This window comes from Pinus tabuliformis, chromosome 7 (genome assembly GCF_031772625.1).
Source record: "Pinus tabuliformis cultivar Carrire ecotype Pingquan chromosome 7, CPIR1, whole genome shotgun sequence".
NCBI lineage: Eukaryota > Viridiplantae > Streptophyta > Pinopsida > Pinales > Pinaceae > Pinus > Pinus tabuliformis.
Genome location: NC_142293.1, coordinates 1,653,452,563 through 1,653,476,909, shown reverse-complemented (window position 1 = coordinate 1,653,476,909; position 24,347 = coordinate 1,653,452,563). Strand labels below are relative to the sequence as shown.

Sequence of the window (24,347 nt, the reverse complement as noted above, 5' to 3'; positions counted from 1 at the left end):
TTCTCAATACTTTTATGTGCAGCCCGCTTTGGTTCTCCACAAGTGCTTTGAAATTTTGGAATTTCTCAAAGACTTCACTTTTGTTCTTGAGGAAATATATCCAAGTTTTTTTTGTAAAATCATCAATGAATGTCAAGAAATATAGGCTGCCAGCTAATGATGGAGCTTGCATTGGTCCACACAAATCTGAGTGGATAATCTCTAAGGGTGTCTTTGCCCTTATGCTTTTCCCTGATGGAAAACTTTCTCTATGTTGTTTGCCCAATATACAACCATCACAAAGGCTGTCCGGCTTCTCTATCAATGGTAATCCCTTTACCATTCCTTTTCTGCTCAATAAGTTTAGACCTCCAAAATTTAGATGCCCGAATCTCAAGTGCCATAACCAATTTTCATCCTTTGGCACGCTTTGGAAGGTCTCTTGGGTGACTGCTGCCATTTCCTTCTTGTTCTTCAAGTCTGCCCTGATCGTGAGAGGGAACATCCTGTTCTTTGTCATCTTCACTTCAGCAATGCATCTTTTGCTGGGTGGTATGTCCATGATGGTGCACACATCATTTACAAAGTAAACATTGTAACCCTTTTGGATAAGCTGTCCAACACTCAATAGATTACATCTCATTCCGGGGACATAGTAGACATCTGCTATGGTTTTCCTTTCTCCTTGTTTTGTAAATATTTTTACCTCCCCTTTTCCCATAACAGACACTTTACAATCAGTTCCTAGTGTGACCTCTGATTTCAAATTCTGATTTAAGGCTGAAAAGAGGGATATATTCCCTGTCATATGGTTGCTGCAACCTGAGTCTAAAAACCATATGTCTTCACTATGTGTTTCAGCCATGTTACAAGCTAACAGGACATTTTCTTGACTGTTGTTTTCTCTTGTAACATTTGCATTTTGTCTGTTGTTCATATCATGTTGTTTCTTTCTACAATCACTAGCATAATGTCCATACTTTTTGCAATAATAGCATTGAACATTAGATTTATCATACCTTTGTCCTTGAGCCTGATACTGATCTCTTTGTTGGCTGCTGCCTTGACCTTGGTTCTGATTTGTATTGCTGCCTCTTCCTTGTGCATTTGATGGGCTGTTCCTTCCACCTCTATTCTGGCTTCTGCCTCTTCCTCTTTTGTTTCCTCTTCCTTGACCTCTTCCTCTTCCAAAGGACATCTGGGTCTTGAAGGCTTGCTCAAGAGATGAGTTTTCATTCCTACTCAACCTTTGCTCATGTGTTATCAGTGATGCATGTAGCTCATCAACTGAATAGTTTGAGAGATCCTTTGTCTCTTCAATGGTGGTGACTATGGCATCAAACCTTGAGGGTAAGACCCTCAATATTTTCTCCACTATTCTTCTATCTTCAATTGTTTCTCCATGAGTTCTCATTTGTGTGATTACACCAATCACATGAGTGAAGAATGATTCAATGTTGTCTGACTCCTTCATGTTCATGTTTTCAAAATCCTTTCTCAGCAATTGTAGTTTTGCTGTCTTCACTCTCTCCATGCCTTGATAGGCTGTCTTGAGGGTTTGCCATGCTTCATTTGATGTTTTAGCTGCTGCTATCCTTGGAAATATACTCTGGTCTACTGCTAGATGCAACAATAAAATGGCCTTTGCATCCTTCTTCCTATTGCTCTTCAGGAGATCTCTCTCTCCCTGAGTTAATGCATTGAACTCAGTTTCATCTGCTGGTTCTTCAAAACCATCTTCAACTATTTCCCATAAATCTTGAGAGGCAAATAGGGCTCTCATAGTTATTGACCAATAGTCATAGTTCTTCCCATTAAACTGTGGGAGCTGGGTGTTAAACATACCCATACCAGTGCTTGTGCTAGCCATTCCTTGACTGTGTATGTTTAAAACAACTGACTATTTCTTCAGCAACACAAAAAAACTTTTGAAATACCTGAATCCTTTGATGTCTGAGTCTTCTGTCTGCCTGAGAAGTTTTGCTGCAGCTACAAACCTTCTCCCTTCAGCTTCTTTAACTTCTTTAAAGAGCCTGGTCCTGCTCTGATACCACTGTTAGGAATTTTTACATGGAGAAAATACCAAAAACCAAGATTCAAACACACAGAGGCAATGCTCTGTTTTACTTTACGCCAGGATCTTTTTGTGCACAGGAAGACTAAAAAAATTACTGAGGAACAGAGTATTTCACCACCATAAAAAACATTCTATTCATTAAAACCTGATACAAAGATTTACCACTGTAAAATCCTTCTTATATTCACTGCTGTGAAAAACAACTTACTGCTGTAATAAAAGTTTACATAAGTTTACTGCTGTAACAAAAATTCACACAGGCTTACAAAAATTCGCTCCACCATTTTCTTTATGCACTGCTGTGCAAAACCACACATGGTTTTTCTTACTCCTCTGTTTTTACAATACCACACAAAAACATTACAACCTGTTCCTTATAGTTTCTTCGCACTGTTGTGCAAACATTTCACATTTCTGGTTCTCTCTCGCTGCTGCGAACACCAGTTACAATTTACCTCAGCACATTTTTTTTACGTGGCTCATATACATATGAAACTTTAATACAAAACATGCCTATTAAAAACATACAACTAACACACATAAAAAAACTTTACGTGCTGTAAAAAAAAAACATAAAACGTATACCATATGGGACATATGCCCATAACCAAAATTAAAGCCCTCCACCAAAAAACTACGAACATCATTAAAGACATTTAATTCCCTTCTCGGCGGTCAACAGCAAATCTTGAATTTTACTCCACGCATGAGCTTTAATGTTTGCCGTATGCAGGTTTGGAGCAGCTTCGGACAATCAACGGTTGAAGAAGGTGGAGCAGATCGAACGGCGGATAGCAATATCGGAAAGCCAACATATGCTGAACATTAACACCCGAGAAAATGACGTTGGCTTACGTCAGGGGTGAACCACGCGTCAGCTCTAAAATTTCTCGGGTTCGATCATCGGAAAATCCCTTTTGCCGGAATGTGACCCAAGAGCTCTCCGGCGAGTTTGTTGACCGGTTTCTGGCAGCTGCGTTGAAATTACGATTTCAACAGTATCGAAGTTTATCTCCAATAAAATTAGTAGATGTATTATAATCAAAAGCATATGTTTTTCTATTAATGTCAGAAATATGGTTTCGGACGGAGGCAATCGACGGAAGCACCATCTAAATCTCAAGGGAGAATGCAATTTTCCCCACGAAGGATCAGGTATTAACAATATGTCAATCAGACTTTTACATGCTCAAAAAAGGTCCAGGTTGCCTTCTGGAACAGCCCAGGAGATGGAAAATTTTAAGAATGAAAATTTGTATTAACGTTTAGAAATTTTGGCGAATTTTATTATTCTCTAAATTGTAAATTATAAAATGTTTGTTGATACTTTTGTAAAAGCATGCAAATTTATAATAGTTTTATTGATAGTCTTTATATAATTTTGACAATTTGTAATGTAAAATAATTTTATACCATAAAATTTGGGTTAATCATTTTCAAAAAAATATTGAAATTGGTTAATTTGTTTTTAGAAAAACCTTGAAAAATTAGCCCACTTGCTAATATTAACCCCAAAATTTTCCATAAAACCTTGTCCACTTCTCTTTACACACTACACTACTCAAGCTTCATGTACTACTCAGGCTTCATGTTCTTACTAGATTCATTTCCTCATTCTCCCATTCGATTATATACATATCTCAGAGGGTCACTCAAACAATATTTCAATCCAAAATTATCAGTGAGCAATCGAAAATAACCCATAGGCAAATCTGAAAAATATCTGTAAATTTTCAATTGGAATTTTAGAACAGGAACAAATATGATGCAAAATCGGGTAACTGCAGAATCATATGTATTTTAATGGACGGATCTAACAAGTCACTTATAGATAACCATAACGACTCTCTCACATGTAAAAGTCCCAAGAAGATTTTCTTCGCTGTACAAAAAATATTCAGCATTCTGCAGACGAAAATCATCAATCATCACCATTTGCTTCGAAGTTAGAGACCGCAGGAAAAGAAGGGCGAAGGCCATCCATGAGCTCGCCGTTGCTCAGACTCCGCCCCTCTGCGATCTTGAGCAGCTTTTTACCGGAAGGCCGTGGTTTGACCACACAATCCTTGCGGAAAGGAGCGATTTCCATCCACTGCCCTTTACCCGCTGCTACCAATTTCGGAATCGCCATTACCAAACCCTTTCTGGAGAAGACGATCTCGAAATCAGAAACACCAAACCTAGAGAAACCCTAAAGACAACTGCTTTGCAAACTGCAAAACAAGGTGACTTAAAGCTACTTCTAATAGCAGAAACCTACTTGGCGAGCACGCAAATCAGAAAATTCGGTGATAGTCTTCTTGAGTTGTGATTTTCAGGACACCCACTGTGGCCCATGATGCGCTGTGCAATGATTTTGAAGAGTTGGTAAGTAGCTTTCATTCAATTCATGAACAGGGAAGAAAGCGAAAGAAACGTTTCTTGCGTGTTCGTTGGCCGAACTTTTCTTTTCTGCGTTGATCGCGGAGCCTCTATGGCGTAGCTTCCAACGATATATTGCCCAAAGAAGGATAGGAATTTGAAATCCGAATCACCCGTCACGGTTTAACCACTTCTAATACCCGTTTTCGTCATTTTAACGGTTTAAGCACTTCTCATACCCGTTTTCGTCATTTTAACCCAAAAACAAAAAAAAATTCGACGGTTATAGAAAAAAGTTACCTGTATCTAATGGGCAAATCACCGCCTAACGGGCAAATTGCCGATCAAATTCCATCCCAACTAACGGCACCTATAACATTTGATTGAAAATCTTCGCTGTACTCGCCAATAAAATCTGATTTCTTTTTCAGAGAAAAAAAAGTGTTTTTTGTCATTCTTTTGAATGACGAAAGCAAATTACAAACCATCTGAAATGTTTAGTGAGATTTCACCATTTACAATGACTGCCAGAGAGAAAGCAGCTCTAGAGCATTGCTGCTAGCTGAAAAAACAGTTTTTCCACCGTTTATAAAGGTCCTCTAGAGAGATCATCTCTACAAAATTTTGCTCGCTGAAAAATATGGATTTTTTTATAAGATATAAATTTCAATTTTTCAATTTTCTGATTTTCTCACCTATAAAATCTGATTTCATATCTTTAACTTTACAAATAAAATAAATATAATAATCTGCATAGTATTGAGCAGTGTTGTCTAGTTTAAATATAGCTAAATTAAAGTAAAAAATTGTGAATACTTACAAAATGGAAGCTTGCATGTAGAAACTGGGAACCAAAAATTTAAAAAAGGGGTTATATTTACATGGAAACTCTTTCTATGATGGGTTTGGGTGGACAGATTCAACCAATATTAGAGGCTCAATTTCGTCCTCCTTTGTCCAAGAAATTTTGAAGATGTGGCAAAACACAACAATTAGAAAGTTTTAAAATATATTTTTTTGGGCAAGATTTCAGTGAACACGATTACTAGTGATTGATGTAATTACGACTTCTTTCTCGAAGTTCCAGACCATTGGCAGTTGCCCTTTTAATAGTTTCAAAAACCTTTATGAGTGGGAACAATTTTTCTGGTCAAATCCCAACAGAGCTAGTTAGCATGTAGAGTCTCAAATGGTTGTATCTATATAATAACTTGCTAGAGGAAGTTATTTTGTATTCAATCTTTGAAAAGACCCAGTTGTTGGAGATTGAAGTGAGCAAAAACAGATTGAGCGGATCAATACCATTTTCCATAAGTAATTGTCGAGAGCTCACAGATGTTTATCTCTAGAACAATAAATTGTCTCAAAAGTTACCAAAGGGCTTGGGCGACCTTCTCAATTTAGTCCACTTCAATGCTAGTAGCAATAATATGGAGGGCAATATTCTGAAATAGCTCAGACACTATACCAAACTCATCGAACTTGCCCTGTCCTAGAACAATATCAATAGAGAAATACCACCGAAATTGGGACAATTTGGTGGTATCAAAATTCTTGGTTTCACATGGAACCATCTCACAGGGCAGATACCTTCTTTTCTTGGATTTCCAAATAATTTGAAGCTGGTTCTTTTGGGTGAGAATTCCTTGTCCGGAGCAATTCCTCCACAGACATGCAGGTGCAATGAGTTAAAATTTTTGGAATTGAATAGAAATTGTCCCAAGGGATCATTACTGTTGGAGTTGGGTCAGTTGTAGAGTCTAAATGTGTTAATTCCATATGAGATTTTCATCACTAGTTCCATCCCTAAAGAAATTTCCAATTGCACAGAATTGACAGATTTCAATTATATACAAATAACCTCGATGTATCAAATACCATTTGAGCTGGGTTGGTTGCAAAATATCAAGTTGCTTCACTTGTTCAATAATTTGTCGAAGGGTTCCATCCCTAAGTAGCTTTGTCGTTGTGAGCAGTTGATAGAATTGAAGTTGAATACAAATCAACTAGAGAAATCGATATCGTCTGATCAGAGTCAATTGCAAAATTTGGGGTTGCTCCATTCATTCAAAAATTCTCTCAATGGCTCCATCCCTAAGTAGCTTAGTGTTTACACACAATTAAAAGAATTGAGGTTGATTACAAATCAACTGGAGGGATCGATACCGTTTGAGCTTGGTCAGCTGCAACATCTGAGCCTAGTTCACTTGTTCAAAAAATTTGTCAGTGGCTCCATCCCTAAGGAGCCTCACAACTGTACAAAGTTGACATAATTGAAGCTAAATACAAATCAATTACAACGATCGATACCATTTGGGATGGGTCACTTGCAAAATTTACATTTTTTCAATTTGTCGGAAAATATGCTTAATGGCTCTATCCCCAAAGAGCTTATCTACTGCAAGAATATGACAGAATTGAGGTTGAATACAATTCATCTCAAGCGTATTATAACATCGGAACTAGGTCAGTTACAAAATCTCAGGTTGCTTCACTTACTTGAAAATTCTCTCAATGGAACCATTCCTGTGGAGATTTTACAACTAGAGAATCTAGAAGAAGTACTTTTATATAAGAACAACCTTGTGGAAAACATATCAGTAATTTTTAGCAACCAGAAGTGTCTTAGAATATTGGATCTCCACGACGACCCTCTCTTAGGGGAAATCCCACCTGAACTGGATGCAAATCAAAGCGAGCTTATTGAAATTGACTTAACATGGAATCGATTCAGTGGAAAAATACTCACCATGGTATGCAATTTAGGAAAGCTAGAGATTCTTGCCATTTGAAAAAATTTGCTCCAAGGATCTATTCCCTCCCAACTTGGCCAATGTCCAATTTTGAAACGATTGATAGTTAATAACAATAATATTTCTGATGTTATCCCAAATTTTCTTAGTTCAAAGCCTTTTATGATTTCTTATTTGGATCTCAGTAGCAATCAACACGAAGGAAAAGTCACCTCGAGCCTGGGGAAATGTAATAATCTCAGATATATAGACTTGTCAATGAATAATTTGATGGGTAGTATACTAAGAGAATTTGGGTAGTTATCAAATCTGGAAGTCCTAAAGTTATCCTCAAATCACCTTGTTAGTTCTCTTCCCCCTTTAATTGATTTCAAACAACTTCATTTCCTTGATTTGGGTTTCAACCTTTTGAATGGTTCAATACCAGTTGAGCTCTCAAAAATTACCAGACTGGAGCATCTTATTCTCTAGGAGAACCGACTAACTGGAAGCATTCCAAAGGTCTTCTTCAAGTTACAACAACTGTGAGAATTGAATCTTTGAGGAAACGAGCTGGGAGGTCCTATCCCTCTTGCACTTGAAAACCTTACAAGTCTGTCAATTGCATTGAATTTGAGCAAAAACATATTCACTGGGAAAATTCCACTAGAGTTAGGTAGTCTTAATAAGCTTAGACACCTCAATTTATCCTAGAATAACAAAACTGGACCTCTTCCATTTTCCATGGATGGTATTTTTTATTAAAAGTACTAAACATATTCCAGAATCACTAGAAACACCGCTTCCAAAGTCATGGTTGAACTTTCTAAACTTGTCCCCCGCCTTATTCTTGGAAATTTCGGTACTGTGTTTGCCAGACAACACCCTTCACAAAACTCGCTGAAGAGATTAGAGCATCCAAACCCATTGTGTGGCCTAGGAAATGAGTTGTTGGCTTGGACAAGATCGATCTCCATCTTTATATAATATTTACTTTATTAGAAATAAGAGTTTTTAATGTTTAGTGATTTATTTTTTCAAAATAGTCGAGTTCCAAATCTGTTATTCCTTCGGTGTACCTTTGCACCTTTAGGGGCAATTGCTACTTAATTATATAGAGTCAAAATATAAAATGATGTCTTATATTTTTTAAATATTAGAAATAAATATTTAGGAATATTATTTATAACTTTAAAAAGTGTGCTTTATAAGTCATGTTTAATAACAAAAAAATGTCATTTGATTACCAAATAAGCCATGAAGGGAAATTTCGCTATTAAATTCCACCCTCCATGGAGATATTATGAAAGGGACAATATCTATCCACCATGTATAATAAAATTAAATAATTTTACATTCAATTTGAACTCTTTTATAAATGAATGTTGTAGACAAGTTCGTCAATAAAGTCCACAATTGAAAATTTATGTATTGATATTAAAATAATTTATTTATACCAATGAGAAGTAGGTGGGAGAGAATTATGTATCAATAACTTCTCGACAACTTATTAACGAAAAATATACTATTAGCTAACTAATAATGTACAATGTGATCCCGAAGGATTAGATAAAATTCCCCCCTTAATCCAAAGGGACATCTAGCATGCCAAGTAACATTTTGAATTTTTCAAACTTTCCATGCCCCAATGCTTTGGTAAATATATTTTCGATTTTCCCTTAAGTAGAAAAATATGTGAGATGAATGACTTTGGCCTCTATATAATGTCAAATCAAGTGATATTTTGTGTTGATATGTTTGCTTCAATCGTGAAATTTAGGAATCTTGGTCAATTGAATCATAGAAGAGTTGTTAATGAATAAAGGGTTTTGTTGTCTTTTGTTTTTTTTGTAAATATTCAAGTATTTTGTGAAGCCAAATTATTTCTTTTGTATCTCGTGTTGTTTCTATATATTTGGCTTTGGTGATAGAATCAATGAAAATAGATTTCTTTCGTGATTTCCAGGTGATATTTTTTTATCCAAGATTCTTCTAATAACTAGAAGTAAACACCCCATGCTCTTTATTTCCATCAAAATCTAAATATGAGTAACGAGTGACATGAAAGTTTGAAAATTTGGAATATTTAATTCCATATGAATGAGTTCCTTTTAAATATTTGAGCACTCGTTTTGTTGTGATCAAATGACCTTCACAGGGTTTATGCATAGACTTGGAAAGTATTCCTAGAACAAAAGCTATGTTAGGATGGGCAATAGTAAGAAAAATTAAACTTCCAACAACTTCCTTGTATTTTGTTGGATCTTCAAATGTACTTCCTTCATTTAAAGTAAGCTTTAGGCTCTGTTGCATTGGAGTACAAACATGATTACAATCCTGCATTCAAAATTTACTCAATAACTATCCAATATATTTTTTTGAGAAATAAAAATATGCTTAGGTTTCTGATCAACTTCAATTCCTAAATAATAATGAAGTAAACCCAAATTTTTCATCTCAAAAATCTTTTGTAGCTCCCTTTTAACATATGCTATATAATCATCATTGTTTCTTGTGATAAGTAAATCATCAACATAGACAACTAGATATACAACTGATCTTCCAACTTTCTTGACAAATAAAGTTGCATCATCTAGGTCGAAATGCTTATAATTCAATTTGAGAAGATGTTCAGTTAACTTCTCATACCATGCACGAGATGCTTGTTTCAAACCATACAAAGATTTCATCAATTTACATACCTTTTGTTCTTTTCCTTTAATGGAAAAACCCTCTGGCTAAAACATATAGACATCTTCTTTTAAATATTCGTTTAAAAAGGTTGCTTTTACATCCATATGTTGTATTTTCCATCCCTTTTTGAGATACAAAAGAAATAAAGTTCTAATAGTGCCCCATTTAGTTGTAGGAGAAAATGTTTATGTATAATCAACACCTTCTTTTTGTGCATACCCCTTTGCTACAAGCCTTGCTTTGTGCTTGTCAAGTGAACCATCTGCCTTATTTTAATTTTATAAACCCACTTACAACCAATGGGTTTGATGCCAACAAGAGGATCCACTAACCTCCAAGTGTCATTTTTAATGAGAGCATCATACTCCCTTTGCATTGCATCTTTCCATTCATTACAACTAGTAGCTTCTTCAAAGGTAGTAGGTTCATTAACAACAGAAAAATTAAATTCACAATCATTCTATTTAGTAGAAATTCTTGTAACAAATTCATCATACCTTTTTGGAAATTTCATTATCCATGTTGATATTTGTAGTGGTCTCTATAATGGTTGCTCATCTTGAAGAAGTGTCTCTTCAAGAGCAGTTTCTAATCCTGCATAAAAATTATCATCATCCAATTTTTCTTTTGCAGAAACATTATCATCATCCATTTTTTCTTCATTCTCTATTGAAGATGGAAAATTTATTGAAGGAAAATCCATAGACTGATCTAGAATGTGAATCCCCCCTTCAGGATGTGGAAGATCATTATCCCATTCATAATAAAACTTTTTGGAAGTGAATTTATCTAAATGACTGAGTTGTTTATTAGTAGTGGAAGCCTCTTTAGCAAATTCGAGAAAAATTACATTTCGTGAAACAATAAATTTCTTATTCTCATCATCATTGAACCTGTAATCTTTGGAAGTATTATAATATCCCAATAAAATACATTTGCGACTCCTGGCACCCAATTTATTGCACCGATGTCTAGGAATCAATGCATAACATAGAGAACCAAAATATCTAAAATGTTGAATAGCAAGAAGATGAATATACCACATTTCATAAGGATACTTATTATTGATTAAATAAGAAGCACAATTATTTTGAATATAGACTACACAAAGACTTGCTTCTCTGCAAAACATCAACTTAACATTCTTAAAAAACATCATTGATCTCACCATATTTAGCAATGTTCTGTTCATATATTCTGCAACACCATTTTGTTGTGGATTATAAGGAATTGTAGTTTGATGTTTAATTCCATTGTCCTGCAAATACTTTTCAAAATCATGAGATGTGTATTCACCACCATTATCAAATCGTAGAGTGCCAATGTTAAGTTGAGTTTCATTTTTAATCCATAAATGAAAATTCTTAAAAGTTGCAAAAACTTGAGATTTCTCTTTCAACAGATAAACCCAACACATCCTCATGTAGTCATCAATAAAAGTTAGCAAATATTTATTACCATTGGTACATGGAACCGGCATGGGCCTAGATAAATCAGAATGTATGAAAGCTAAATTTCTGGAAACTCTAGAAGTAGAGTTATGAAAAGGCTTCTTATAATGTTTGCCTAAAATACAAGCATCACATGGAGTAAGTTTTCTTGGAATAGTAGGAAGCCCTTTAATGCCTTTTTATTTCATAATATTGATACTATCATTGTTTATATGACCAAAAAGAGCATACCACAACAATATAGAAGACATTATCACTTTGTTGAGTCAAATGAGTAGATTTGAATGTAGAAGATGATGTTCCATTCAGTTTCAAAAGTTTTTCTTCTTCAACACCATTCATAAAAATCAAATTAGGAAATAATGAAACTCCTGAAAGCTTTTTTTGTGATTACCAGAATAAAATACTCCATTAATATGATCATTGAATGTTTTAATAAATCTCTTCTAAATGTCATATGACAAGTGGCTCTAGTGTCTAATATCCAAGTGTCTTTCTAAGAGGAAAAGTTAGTTCTAAAAACATCATTGATAATAATATTACAATGTGCAATAATATAACAGGTAGATTTAGGTGTTTTTCCTTTGTTTGGAGGTTCTTTTTCCTTTGTTGCCTATCACCTTAATGATTATTACCCCCCCACCTCTAGATTGTTTCTTACCATGACCTCTACTACTTTTTCCATTTCTAGTAGACTCTCCTTGATACTTCTATTCTTTTTGTACAAGATACAAAATCTCAACATTGGAATTGGGAAGTGACTCCTTCTTCCCAAAGACTCTCTCTCTCTAAAATTTTCTCTACAAGTTTATCAAATGTCATGGCTTTCATTTGTTCACTAGCTTGAAGAGACTCCAAGTAGTGTGAATAGGTAGGGTATAGGGCTTTAATGAATGTAGTGAGTTGCAGATCAAATTTAACACCAGTGGAATCAATATCATGATAAATGGCTTTAATTTTTGAGGCTAACTTCATTGGATCATTATCTTTCAATTCCAAATTAAATAATTTCATCAATAATTGTATGATTTTCAACTCTAAATGGGAGTCATAAATATATTTTAATTTCTTTAATGTTTCAAATGTTGTGGTGCTGGAAAGAATATGTCAAATCACTTCTTCTGTTACAGAAGAAAAAATTAAAGCATATGCTTTTTTATCTTTACTCTTCCAAATTGCAAGTTGGTTGTCATCTTCAGGATGTTCTGGTTCACTGTCATCCTTACTTTCACAAACACCTTCCCATAAATCATTAAAAATAAGAGTATTTTTTATTTTTCAAAACCATTCTTGATAATTTTCCTTCCCGCTAAGAACAACACCTACTATGGAGATCAAAGAATTCATATTGCATAAATATTTGGAAGCCAAAATTAATTCATCCTAGAACACCCACTACTGAAATTTGACTTATTAAATTATCTCATTCATAATGCTATGAATTCATCTATTTATGCATTTCATGCTTCATAGGACCCCAACATCCAACCAAAAGGTCACCAACAAATCATCCAAACACACATGTAGATGGATTCAACATCTTCATAGACTAAACACTATTTTTCTTCCATAATTTCTCATAGGACCACCAAACTGGAAACTTGGGTTCATTGGAACTTGTGACATATCCAAAGCCATCTCCCTCTAAAAAATCTTAGTCAATTATGGAGAACCAATAAATAATGGTATAAAACCCACTTACCTTTAACTTTGTCTCTGAATCTCCAACGAGCCTTCTCTCAACAAGGATATTCTATTGTATTTCCATCATTCACAGTCCATCTTGTTCACTCACCTTCCCATGGTCGTAAGTATAAAATGCCTTGCTTTTCTTGGCGAATCTTAAAGCGATCAGTGAGAAGGGGAATCTATAAATTCACCAATTCTCTAATACCACTGGAGATAAGCCTATGAATAAACACCACAATCGAAAATGTATGTATTGATATTGAAATCATTTATTTATACAAATGAGAAGTAGGTAGGAGACAATTATGTCTCAATAACCTCTCGGTAACTTATTAATAAAAAAGAAACTATTATCTAACTAATAATATACAATGTGATCCCAAAGGATTAGTTAATAAATGGTTTTGGAACAAGTTATGTAATTTGTAAATTTTCAAAATTTTGATAACGAATTATTAATTATTTTCCCTTTATAAATATACCCCATTTTATGAATTTTCTTTTAAATGTATTCTTTTGGTGTTTTTCATAAAATTTAAACTAGCAATTTCCCCAAAATATGCTAGGAGATGTTGATAGGATTTTTTTAAATTGAAAAACTTATACTTGAATTTTCATAATCAAGAAAATAATAATTGATATACTAAATTTAAATTTTTTTATTGTATTTTTTCTTTTCTTTTTTTAATTTTTAAGAACCCTTCAGGTTTTAAGATGGAACCCTTGTCTATTGGACTTATGTAAAATCATTTTATCGACAATACATCATTAATTAAGACAAAAATTGAAGCATTGGAAGAATAATTTTTGACCATGAAAACAAATTGCTTTGTTTTCATCCCTCAAACCACCTTATGGTATCATCAAAGTCAATTTTTCAATGGAAGAGTTTGTTAGACTAGTGCCCTTGGCCCACTTTAGGGTGAACAATTTGTGTCACACACCTTTGGGTCCTCTAAGGCAAGTACCTTTACCAAAATCTTATAATCTTACAGGACACATTTAGTGAGGTGACTCATGCCAACCTTTTTAAAATGGAAGAGTATGTTAGACTAGTGCCCTTGGCCCACTTTAGGTTGAAAATTTTATGTCAAACACCATTGGGTCCTTTAAGGAAAGTACCTCTACTAAAATCTTATAACGGAAGAGTATGTTAGACTAGTTCCCTCGGACCACTTTAGGGTGAACAATTTTTGTCACACACAATTTCATCCTTGAAGGCAAGTATCTTTACCAAAATATTATAATATTTTAGGGCACATTAGCGAGATCACTAGTTCCAACCTTTTATGGTGAATTGAACTAAACTTTAGATGGAGAACTATGGACACTAAGATGAAGGGAACATATCAATAGACCACACAACTCTATCTAGTTAACAAAACAGTGCAAGTGGCTCACCAAGGGTCAAATTCAACAAACGTTTCCCATTAGGACCATTTCCTTCTAAGGGGAGGCAACCAATACAAGTGGGATACAAGTGGCCACCAACCTATTCTATTGATGTAATGGTTCCACATCTTGAAAATTCTATGACAATTTTTATGTCTCAAACTTCCAATGGAAAGCATTTCCCTCGCATTTTTGACAAATGACATAAGCCATGCAATTAAAAATATTTATTTTCCTAACCTTCCAAATACATAGAGTATATGCTAATATTTATAATGGTCCGACACATGTCCTAAATAGAGTTTTTATGCAAAAAAATTGGTCACAAATTGAGATATCAACTAGCTTACTCAAGACCCCGATTCCTTTTGCCACATGATTGCCTAGGGTTAGGGATTTTTCTATGGTTTTCTTGCATCCTAGCATTTCATCCTTATGTTAAAAGATAGTTCTAGAAACTTCTAATGCCTTTTGTTGAATATTGTAGCCCACCCATCTCTCTTCCAAGATAACCTACCACCAATCTAGCGAGTTTGTATTGCTTTGAATAAGACATTCCTTTTATACTTCACTCATAAATAGAATTTGATTTTCAAAATATCATTGTTATTTGTATAAACATATTGTTCATGGAAATAAGGCTTCAAAGTCTTTCTCAAAAATTGCATCACATATAAATCCCTTTTCCATAAAATATTTCTAGAAATTCATGTAACCTTTAGACTTTGCTTACTAATAACCCATAAAAGTTAAAGGAACTTTTGCTACTAGAGTAGTTGGAACACTTGTGAAGCCATTAAGCCCAAACTCAATTAAAAAGGTAACTTACTAAAAACAAAAGGATATCTTTCAATAAACATTGGCTATGATTCTATGCCATGTACCAATTCATTAACCCAACACATCCATATATCCAAATCACATGTTCTTATCTAAATAATTGCTACATTGAGTAAATCGGGTCTAGGTTGAGTGGTTGTGCGATGAGTGTGAGCCTAGCAACCCAAGTTCTATTCCCATAAAAAACATGTAAATCCTACAAGAATCTACAAAACCTCGATTACCCCAAGTACCATCCTTGAAATCAAAAGTCCCTAATGGATTTCCCAAGAAATGTAATACAAAAATAATAACAACAACAACAACAACAACAACAATAATTATTATTATTATTATTATTATTATTATTACTACATTAACCATTATATAAACCATTTCTCAATCATTCCACATTTGGAACCTTTCTTAGGGAAACCCTTATTATGTATAGGTTTAGCCCCATTGACGCAACCCTTATGGTAAAATCATAGTATCATCCTTCAAAGTGTCCTTAAAGCCATGCAATTAAGGGATTTACATGTGATGAACCAAGTAATATAAGTTCCTTATATTCATACTCTCTTCTTTCCATTGATCATGATCCATTTGATCAAATTCAATTATTTTCGGTCATAATATTTTCTAGTGGGTTATTACATAAATTTATTTCCTTTGATTCCATATGCTTTTGTTGTAGCTACTCGGATTATTTGTATTTGTTTGTACCCTAATGCGATAATATTGCAACTATTACATTTTCTTCCTTCAATATCAATATTCTTGTCTGCAAAACTTAGTAATGATCATGCCGATATGATCTCAACATTGATGATTTATTCTCTTTTTTCACAACCCTTATGATCAATCTTCTTTTCAAACAAAATGGCATGATCTATTCTCTATGCTTAGTCCTTGATTACTTTGTCCATTAAGATAATATTATCATATTTGACATGTACAACCTGAATCAATATTTCAACTTCTAGTATTTTATGGTGACCTTAAATCTTATCTTCCTTCTTTTTGGGTTCACAAGCCATCCTCCAAAATCTAACATCGTTCAATTCTAAATTGCATTTCTAATTTTGCCTCATCAATATTTAGAGCTTCAACTTTCTTGCAAATTTCCTCTTCAAGTCTTTTGGTAGTATTATCTTCAACCTTTCTAGTAATACTTTCATCCTTATTCCTTATCCAAACACTTCCAAACACTTTTCATACTCTTAACATCATTGAGTTGTTCTTCATTTTTCTTACAAAACATCTGAATTTTTCATCTTCCTTTTTTAATTTTTCACTTGACTTATCCACTTTTCATTTGATAGTATTTTCCTCTTTTAGTTTATGAACCAACTTCATCAGTTCATGACTCATTAAAAAATGACTTCTTAATCCATTATTTTAGTCCTTCATTATCCTTCTCCAATTTGGAATTACCTTTGCCTTCATAAATGTGTCTTTATTTTCATAAAAGGAAATGGTATTTACGTTAGTTCTTTCCCGAAACATCAAGGTTTAGTTAAAACCCTCAACTTACAACTCATAGCACATTAATTACTGTTAAAACCTTAGGAATTAATTTAACCATCCTAGATCCATCGTAACTTCGAATATATCAAGTGTCGAGAAGCATCAAATCTATTTTCACCTTAAAAGAGGTTTGAATATCAAGATATTTGATCCCTCTTGGCACTTGGTAGATTCAGAGATAAGATGGATCTAGGTTGGGCTAATTACCAATTATAATTAATTATAATGATTAATTTTACGTTTTTTTAGTTTATTTTAGTTTTAGTTTTAATTTTGTGTAACTTTACGGAGTCAAAAATTGTTATTGATAATTATAATTAGTATTTATTTTTATTTTATTTTGAATGAGTCAAAATGTCTGCATGACAATACATTACACCATACTGGGCTGGAGAGCACCTCCTGATGCAATTAGTAATTGACTTTTACAAGATAAAGTTAGTTAATATAATGTAACGCAAAGGTTATTTTCATTAGTGAATTAAATTAATCTTAATTATTGATCTAAAGTCAATTACTCATTCAATTGTTTTAGTGAACTTTAATAATCATTCTTCTTTCAATTGTTTTAGTGAACTTTAATAATCATTCTTCTATTAACTACACAAATTAAAAAAAAAGTGCACATTCAGTAGTTATGGCTTCTCACAAGTGAAGTAACACTTACAAAAATATCCTTCATAACCTTCGGGTAAGACCTTCCATGACCTTGATTAAGGGTTGGGTACGTACTTCTCTTCATTATAGAGGTTGAGATAACCTCAATTTCATATAGCTTAGATAACACATTTCATAATCTTCATAGAGATTTAGGTAAAACCACGATCAACCCTTCTAATTCTAACTCAAGTTTGACAAATGACCCCGGAAAAGCTTATTTGAAAAATATTAGAATAAATACCTATAATTCAAATTTGATATCTTACTGACCAACCCTTCTAATTCTAACTCAAGGTTGACAGATGACCTAGGCAAAGCTTATGTATGAAAGACTAGTATAAACACTTATAATTCAAATTTGAGAGCTTATTTGACTCTTGAAAAGGTATGTTTATGCTAGCCCACTTAAAGAAATTAAAAGGATCCCAAAGTCTCTTAATTGAGCTCTGCAAAGGGTTCGTTATCCCAACTCTTAATGATGGGTTGGCCAAATATTATAACTAAGAAAGGTATTCTAACTTCTCAAAGCTAATAACACTTGCCAAAATTTAATTTTAAATAATAGCTAAACACTATTATTCCTTGACTACGAAAACTACCATTCATTCACACTCATCCCTTGAGATAGACAAAATAGATGATGGATTAAACAAATATTGTAATGTCCCTTAATAATAAATAATAATAATAATAAATAATAAATAATATAATATAATATTAAAATACAAGAAAATAAATAATAAACAATAAATAAAAATAGTAATAGTAAATAAATAATAAATAATAATAAAATAATAAATAACAATACTAAAGCTCTAAATAAAAATAAACAAAAAAATAGTAAAAATCAGTAAAGCTATCAAAAAGTAAAAACAAAAGAAATAAAATAAGAAAGCAGTAAAGTTGCATGTTGACACATGGAGTGTGTGCATGTGGTTCTCCTTCCAATGTTTGCTCTATTTAATAGATGGTGAGGAAGATGAGAGACATTCCATCATTCTATGATTCCATCATCCATTCTTTTGGGAGAATAGTGTTGTGAGACAAAGGATTCCCTGGCAGTAGTACGTTGAATGAGGGCTTGGGGGTGGCCATTTGTAGCAAGATTTTGTGCAAATGAGCCTACGGTTGGGTGTAGAGTCATCCCCAAGACTTTGTTGCAGTTAGCAGAATTCAACTAGTGTTCAACCCTGAAATCACAAGTGAGAAACATCATTGCCACACGTAAGTTGTCTCTACTCATATTTATGAAATTTGATGTTAATTAGTTGATAAATTGCATGTTGATTATAAATCACATGATTAATCTAATTAATTACATGTTTTTATTTTTGGGTTGTTACAAATATTGACATTTACATTTTCCCCTTAAAAGTAAGTTAGTAACACCAAGAAAAATTAGTAATTATGATGCTATTAGAAGGTAAAATGGGAGGACCCAACACCGAAAAATACAACAAGTATGAGGCTATTAGAAAAGGAAAAAATGGAGGTTATGATAAAGACAAACTACTAACTGTTATGGAAAATATCAATTCCTAACATCATAATTACACAAATTGGTGGCCATCTATCCAATCTCTAATGTTTAGACATTAGTTTAAATTTTTATTTAATTCAATCAATAATTTCCTATAATTATCTATAGGGCAAGTGAAGCACTAGTTGTAGGTTTGGAAGGCAGAGGGGGATACCCCATGGAGGTGGAAAGCTAGCAACAGGTTGCACTGATACACTCATCTGATTATTGAAGTTTTAGATAAAATGGTAGATATGAGTATGCAACTAACACCTTATAGGTCCGCATAACTATTTGGTTGCCTTGCATATTTTTTCATATTAGGAGTATTGTTGATGTCCTTTGTCAACGATAATTTCTGTCAAGCCAATACTTGCAAAGAAGCTTTGGGCAGTTATGGTTCATTAAGGTGTGTTTTTTCCAGATAGAAGCTGCCTATTTCCTCCAATTGATGTTCCCTGTGAGAATTGTACATTTCCTTCTAATCTACTTTGTCTTGGACATTTTTATTTTAAGGAATTCTCACCCCTGTCCTAAGGGGTGAGATGACTAGGTTGAAGAAAGTGGAATTCAAAGGTTTTGTAGTTGTGATTTTCATAACATTTTATTCGGTGTTCAACAATCTAGTGTTTCTTAAAGTCTTAAGTAGAATAATTTTTTATAGTTATGTTTGTGTTTAAATGATTCCAATAAGAAAAGTCTCTAAGCCAAGTTGAACAATCTATGTTTCACTTCTTGTAGTATTGTAGTTCAAGATCAAAGTTTTGGGTGCAGAATTGCTCAAAGTATGTTGACTTGGTCCTCCTTTGGGATGTCTTTGATTTCAATGTCATACATCTTGTTTTCTCTTACTATGTGGAGTCTGCTTAGGCAATATGTAGGTTTCTAGTGTAAAGCCAATGTGGACGTATTATTTTACTTTTCCAATTATCTCAACATATTAGGTAAGTAACCATAAGATTGCACATTAGGCTAGGAGATGTGGCTAGGTAAAAGTTCTACGGTGATTAGCATTGATGCTAGATATTCCATCACAACATCTAAATAGAAGCTGATGAAATCACTGCATATTGGGACTCATCATTTTCTCTAGACAATCATCATCAACCAATTACCAACCACTAACACATAAAAAAGAATGGTGCATCAGAAAAATTTTTTCACGTGACATAGATAGACAAGTCCCATAAATTGACAACAAAAGGTACTAAGATTAACAAAATACATGGGATGAGACTCTAATTAATTTATAACATTTTTCCAGTAGTACCAACTCAACCACTTACAAAAATTAAATCCTATTTAAAACCATGATCATAGTGGCAAGCACAACGAGGTATTGTGACAACGTAAATGGCTTTAATTTCTTAGTAGGGAAACATACCAAAAACCAATAGATTCATTTTAGCTCAAACAAAAGCTATACATTGCAATCTCTAGTAAAACAACATAAAATGACATGAAATAATCACTGGGTACAACAAATGAAAATTAATTTGATAACGACTGATCTAATCGCTCAAATTTCATCATAAATGAAGAAAAGAAAGAGAGTGAAACACTACCAGAGGAACCCGTACAAAGATTTTAAAAATGGCCCATTTAAAAATAAAAACAATGATAACATATTTACCATGGATTATAATAACCACTCTAAAAATACAAATCAACTATAGAAATTTAATCATTAGGGTGTTGAATCTCCCCCATATTGATGTGATTACTTGTAACCTTAAATCCAAGAAAAGAAGGGTCTATCTGCCTTCCTTTCTTGCCCTTTTCTTTTTAATTTTTGATCCTTGAATATTCAAATCTAATACTGAAATTGAATCAACTTTACTCTTCTCTGTTTCTGATTATAGTTTCTTTGAATTCTTTAATTTATTTAGAAAGGATTTTGCTCCATCATTCCTTGTTTCAGCATCATTAAAAGTGGAAGTCTTACAAACATTTGAAATGGGTAAATTTTCTTTACATTGGAAAGAACTTTTTGATGGCTTCACTACAAGATTTCTATCAACATTTTCCGCAATGCATTCTCCAACTTCTGGATGGACAATATAAACTACTTATTAATTAGAGGCAGTTTTTATCATATCGCACAACCCTCATTTCTATATCAATCTTGTGAGGCAATAAACATATCATGAGAGGTTATTTTGTTGCTTTGTAAATTTCCTTGTACTGTAGACAATGGAGAAGCAACCAAATCTGACAAGTCAAAATCTTTTGCCGATAATTTAGAGTTTTCCCTAGCAAAAGGAGAAGAAAATTATACTTATTTTCAAAATAAAAACAAATTATCTTTGCACTTATATGCAATTTAGCATTTAAAAATTTCTGATTAATGGAAGTTACATAATAGCAATAGTGCATTGTTATTTATGAAAGATTTCTAGATGAAATAAAGAAAAAACTAGCCCCCTCCATTGCCATATATACCAACAATTTACATATGGCATACACTCACTTTAAAGATGACAATAAATAACTATGGAGATAGTAGGGATATAAAAAAAAAGAGATAAAGAATGAAGCCTTTCATTAGTGGGCTTGGATTTCTCAAGGGCGGGACAATGGAAGGTCCCCTTCTAGGGACATTCACAATCTAGTACCTTTACATTCAAGGAGAATAAGGGAGTCTACCACTCTACACTAAAGATTCACCTTGTTGTTCAATGGTTGGTTGTATTCTTTTAATTTCTACTCTGAACAAAGAGTTTATCTTTCATGATTGATCAAGAAAACCACAAACAAGACAAATCAAACTCAGGTAAGAAAAATCATGACCAAGCCTTCTACAGTAAGATAGAGCAATAGAAATCCTTGCCAGGTAAGACTATAATAAACTTTCCTTAAAAGGGTTAACAACAAAAAAAGTTATGAGATTCTATTTAATTATTTGACATTGTTATGAAATAAATTTTATTGCTTGATAATTTGGAATCCAAACTAGTAATCTACTTTGGCATGCATGCACTACTATATTTCCATCAAAACCATTTCTTAGAAGGGTTAATTAGAAAGAAATTTTCTATAAGAATTATGTTTAATTGTTTCCCATCAATTTGAAATACTTTAAATAGAATTCATGCAGAGTATAAACGGTAGGAAAATTTTATAAATAAAGAAACAAAAAGTGCATAGTAAAATGTGTACATTGTAATATTTTTTTATTTTTCTTTTAATATATTTCTTGGAAATGTCAAAAAGATAGAAACAACACATGAAGTATTCCATCAATGCATACATATATCACATCTTGGTTCTTTACACGATACATATGAGCTATTGGGATTCAATCTATTATACATAGTCCTGACAATCCATTTGACTACAAGAATAGTACCTTACCACATGTAACAACCATGCCAAGTCCTCCATTTAGCCTGGCACATATAACTTCCATTTAAAGTCCTTATAATTTTTTAGCAAATCTTGTAGATCCTAAACAAGCCCTTGCACATGTCCTACTTCCCTAAAAGAAGCACTAAAAGGGCACTTCTAGCTACAGTTACCAGATACAAGAAGAAGAAAGACGAGTGGAAAACATTACTTGCAATCAGAATTATATTTATGATAGTGAATCAGTTTGCAAGAGAGACGCCTTAGGTGGTATAAAGGGTATTGATATACACGTCAAAGCCACAAGGGATTACTATATCTTGTACAATCAGTCCTAGCATAGTGAATTTTCAATTCCTATTAGGCCAAATAAGAAAATCTCCTTGTCCTATTATGAGCTTCTCCTCCTTGCTCATGATAGCTCCTGTAGCTATTGAAAAAGTTCCAATGCAATGCATTGTACTTTTGATGGAATCATGACATAATTTCAGAATAATAGTAGAGTCATCAACAAAATGCATATTTAATAACTGCTTGTCAAAAAGGAGGATACCCCAAATTTGACCTTGTATGCAAGCAACTTGAAAAAGATAAAGTGTATGTTGCAACAAAATATAAGCCTATGAAAACCTTGTTGGATGGACCAATGAAGATAATGTCTTCATGACATCAAAAATCTACTAAGAGGATCAAGATGGTCATTGCTAATAGTAACAGGTGCAAGGGGAGCGCCCAATACTCCAAGAAGAAGATGAAGATTAGAACGTCTTTAAAACTCTTCGAAGGACCTAAAACCCTAAATAACTATTAACTCGTAGGTATTAGAATGGTTTCTCAAAAGTACTGTAAAACCTTGAATTTGAAGATGGATTTGGAGCGCAGTTCTGAAACGAAGAAACATTGTTAGAATCTTAGTTAATTAACTGGTTCAAAACCTTTATTGAACAGGAAAATTGGGAAGACAATATACCGTGGTAGGGCTTCAAGAGCTCACGAAAAAGTTTACTTGTTAAAGATACAATGCAGACGAGAGTTCTCTTTCGAGATGTGCGGGAGGTCAGAGGTCGCTACCTTGTACACGCTCTCATCTGTAACACCATCCATCACGAAGAAACCCAAGATAACCTTCACAAAGTTTACCTGTAACAACGATGATGAGGGTTCTCATTTGGCATGTGCGGGAGTTGAGAGGCTGCTACCTTATAAAAGCTCTCATCCGTAACAACCATCCACGATGAAGAAACCATTCCACCTGTAACTGAAATGCCCACAATTTCGCTTGTTGTTGGAGACCAAAACTCAACACAGTGAAACACATGTCGACGAAGTGGAACAAAGGACAAAATCAATTCCAACCATCAATTTGTCTCATTGTATGACCCCGCCAAATTACAGGGAAAAGGTAGATAAAAAAACGCCTTTCGACATAATTACCTAACATAAAAAGCTTAGATAAATATATGTTTGTATAACCTTGTGAACTTGATTCTTCACTCTTTGAATTTAAATATTAAATTATTAAATATATAATTTTATTTATTTATTATATTGTTATATTTATGATTTCTAATCTTTATCTTTATCAATGAAATATGTTTATGCATGGATTAATTTTCTTAAATTAAATTTTTACATTTTCAATAAATCCTAGTGATTATACCAAATATAAAAAATAAAATTAATTTATTAGTTATATTAATAAAAAAGAGAATCGAAATAATAAAACCTAGTAATTATATCAAATATAAAAAATAAAAGAGAGAATCGAAATTTCCATGAAACTTTTAGAAAATAAGATTTATTCGAAGTAGGAAATCACAACCTATACAATACATTTCGCATTGGAAGATAGCAACAAACTATCCTATTCAAGTGTAGATAATGATAAATCAAGTGAAGTGTAGATAAATAACTGCTTTCAATGTTTTGTATGTTGAACTCTTGCCAAATGCTTAGTATAAAATTATATGCTATATTTAAATTAAACTAGTAACATCATTATAATAAAATATATATACATAATAATATATATTAGCGAGACTACCATAGACTTGTAACTTCCTACACGAATCAATGGTGACATGAAAGTTTGTGGTTTA

The 24,347-nt window shown here is 33.2% G+C and overlaps 1 protein-coding gene across 1 annotated transcript; it reads right to left on the bottom strand.

The window, feature by feature from the left end:
• Window positions 1-3,816: 3,816 nt before the first annotated feature.
• On the bottom strand, window positions 3,817-4,265 carry LOC149254789 (uncharacterized). The gene has a single exon (XM_089457110.1). It carries the CDS (start codon window positions 4,185-4,187, stop codon window positions 3,978-3,980), a length of 210 nt encoding a protein of 69 aa, XP_089313236.1. The 5' UTR covers window positions 4,188-4,265; the 3' UTR covers window positions 3,817-3,977.
• Window positions 4,266-24,347: the final 20,082 nt, after the last annotated feature.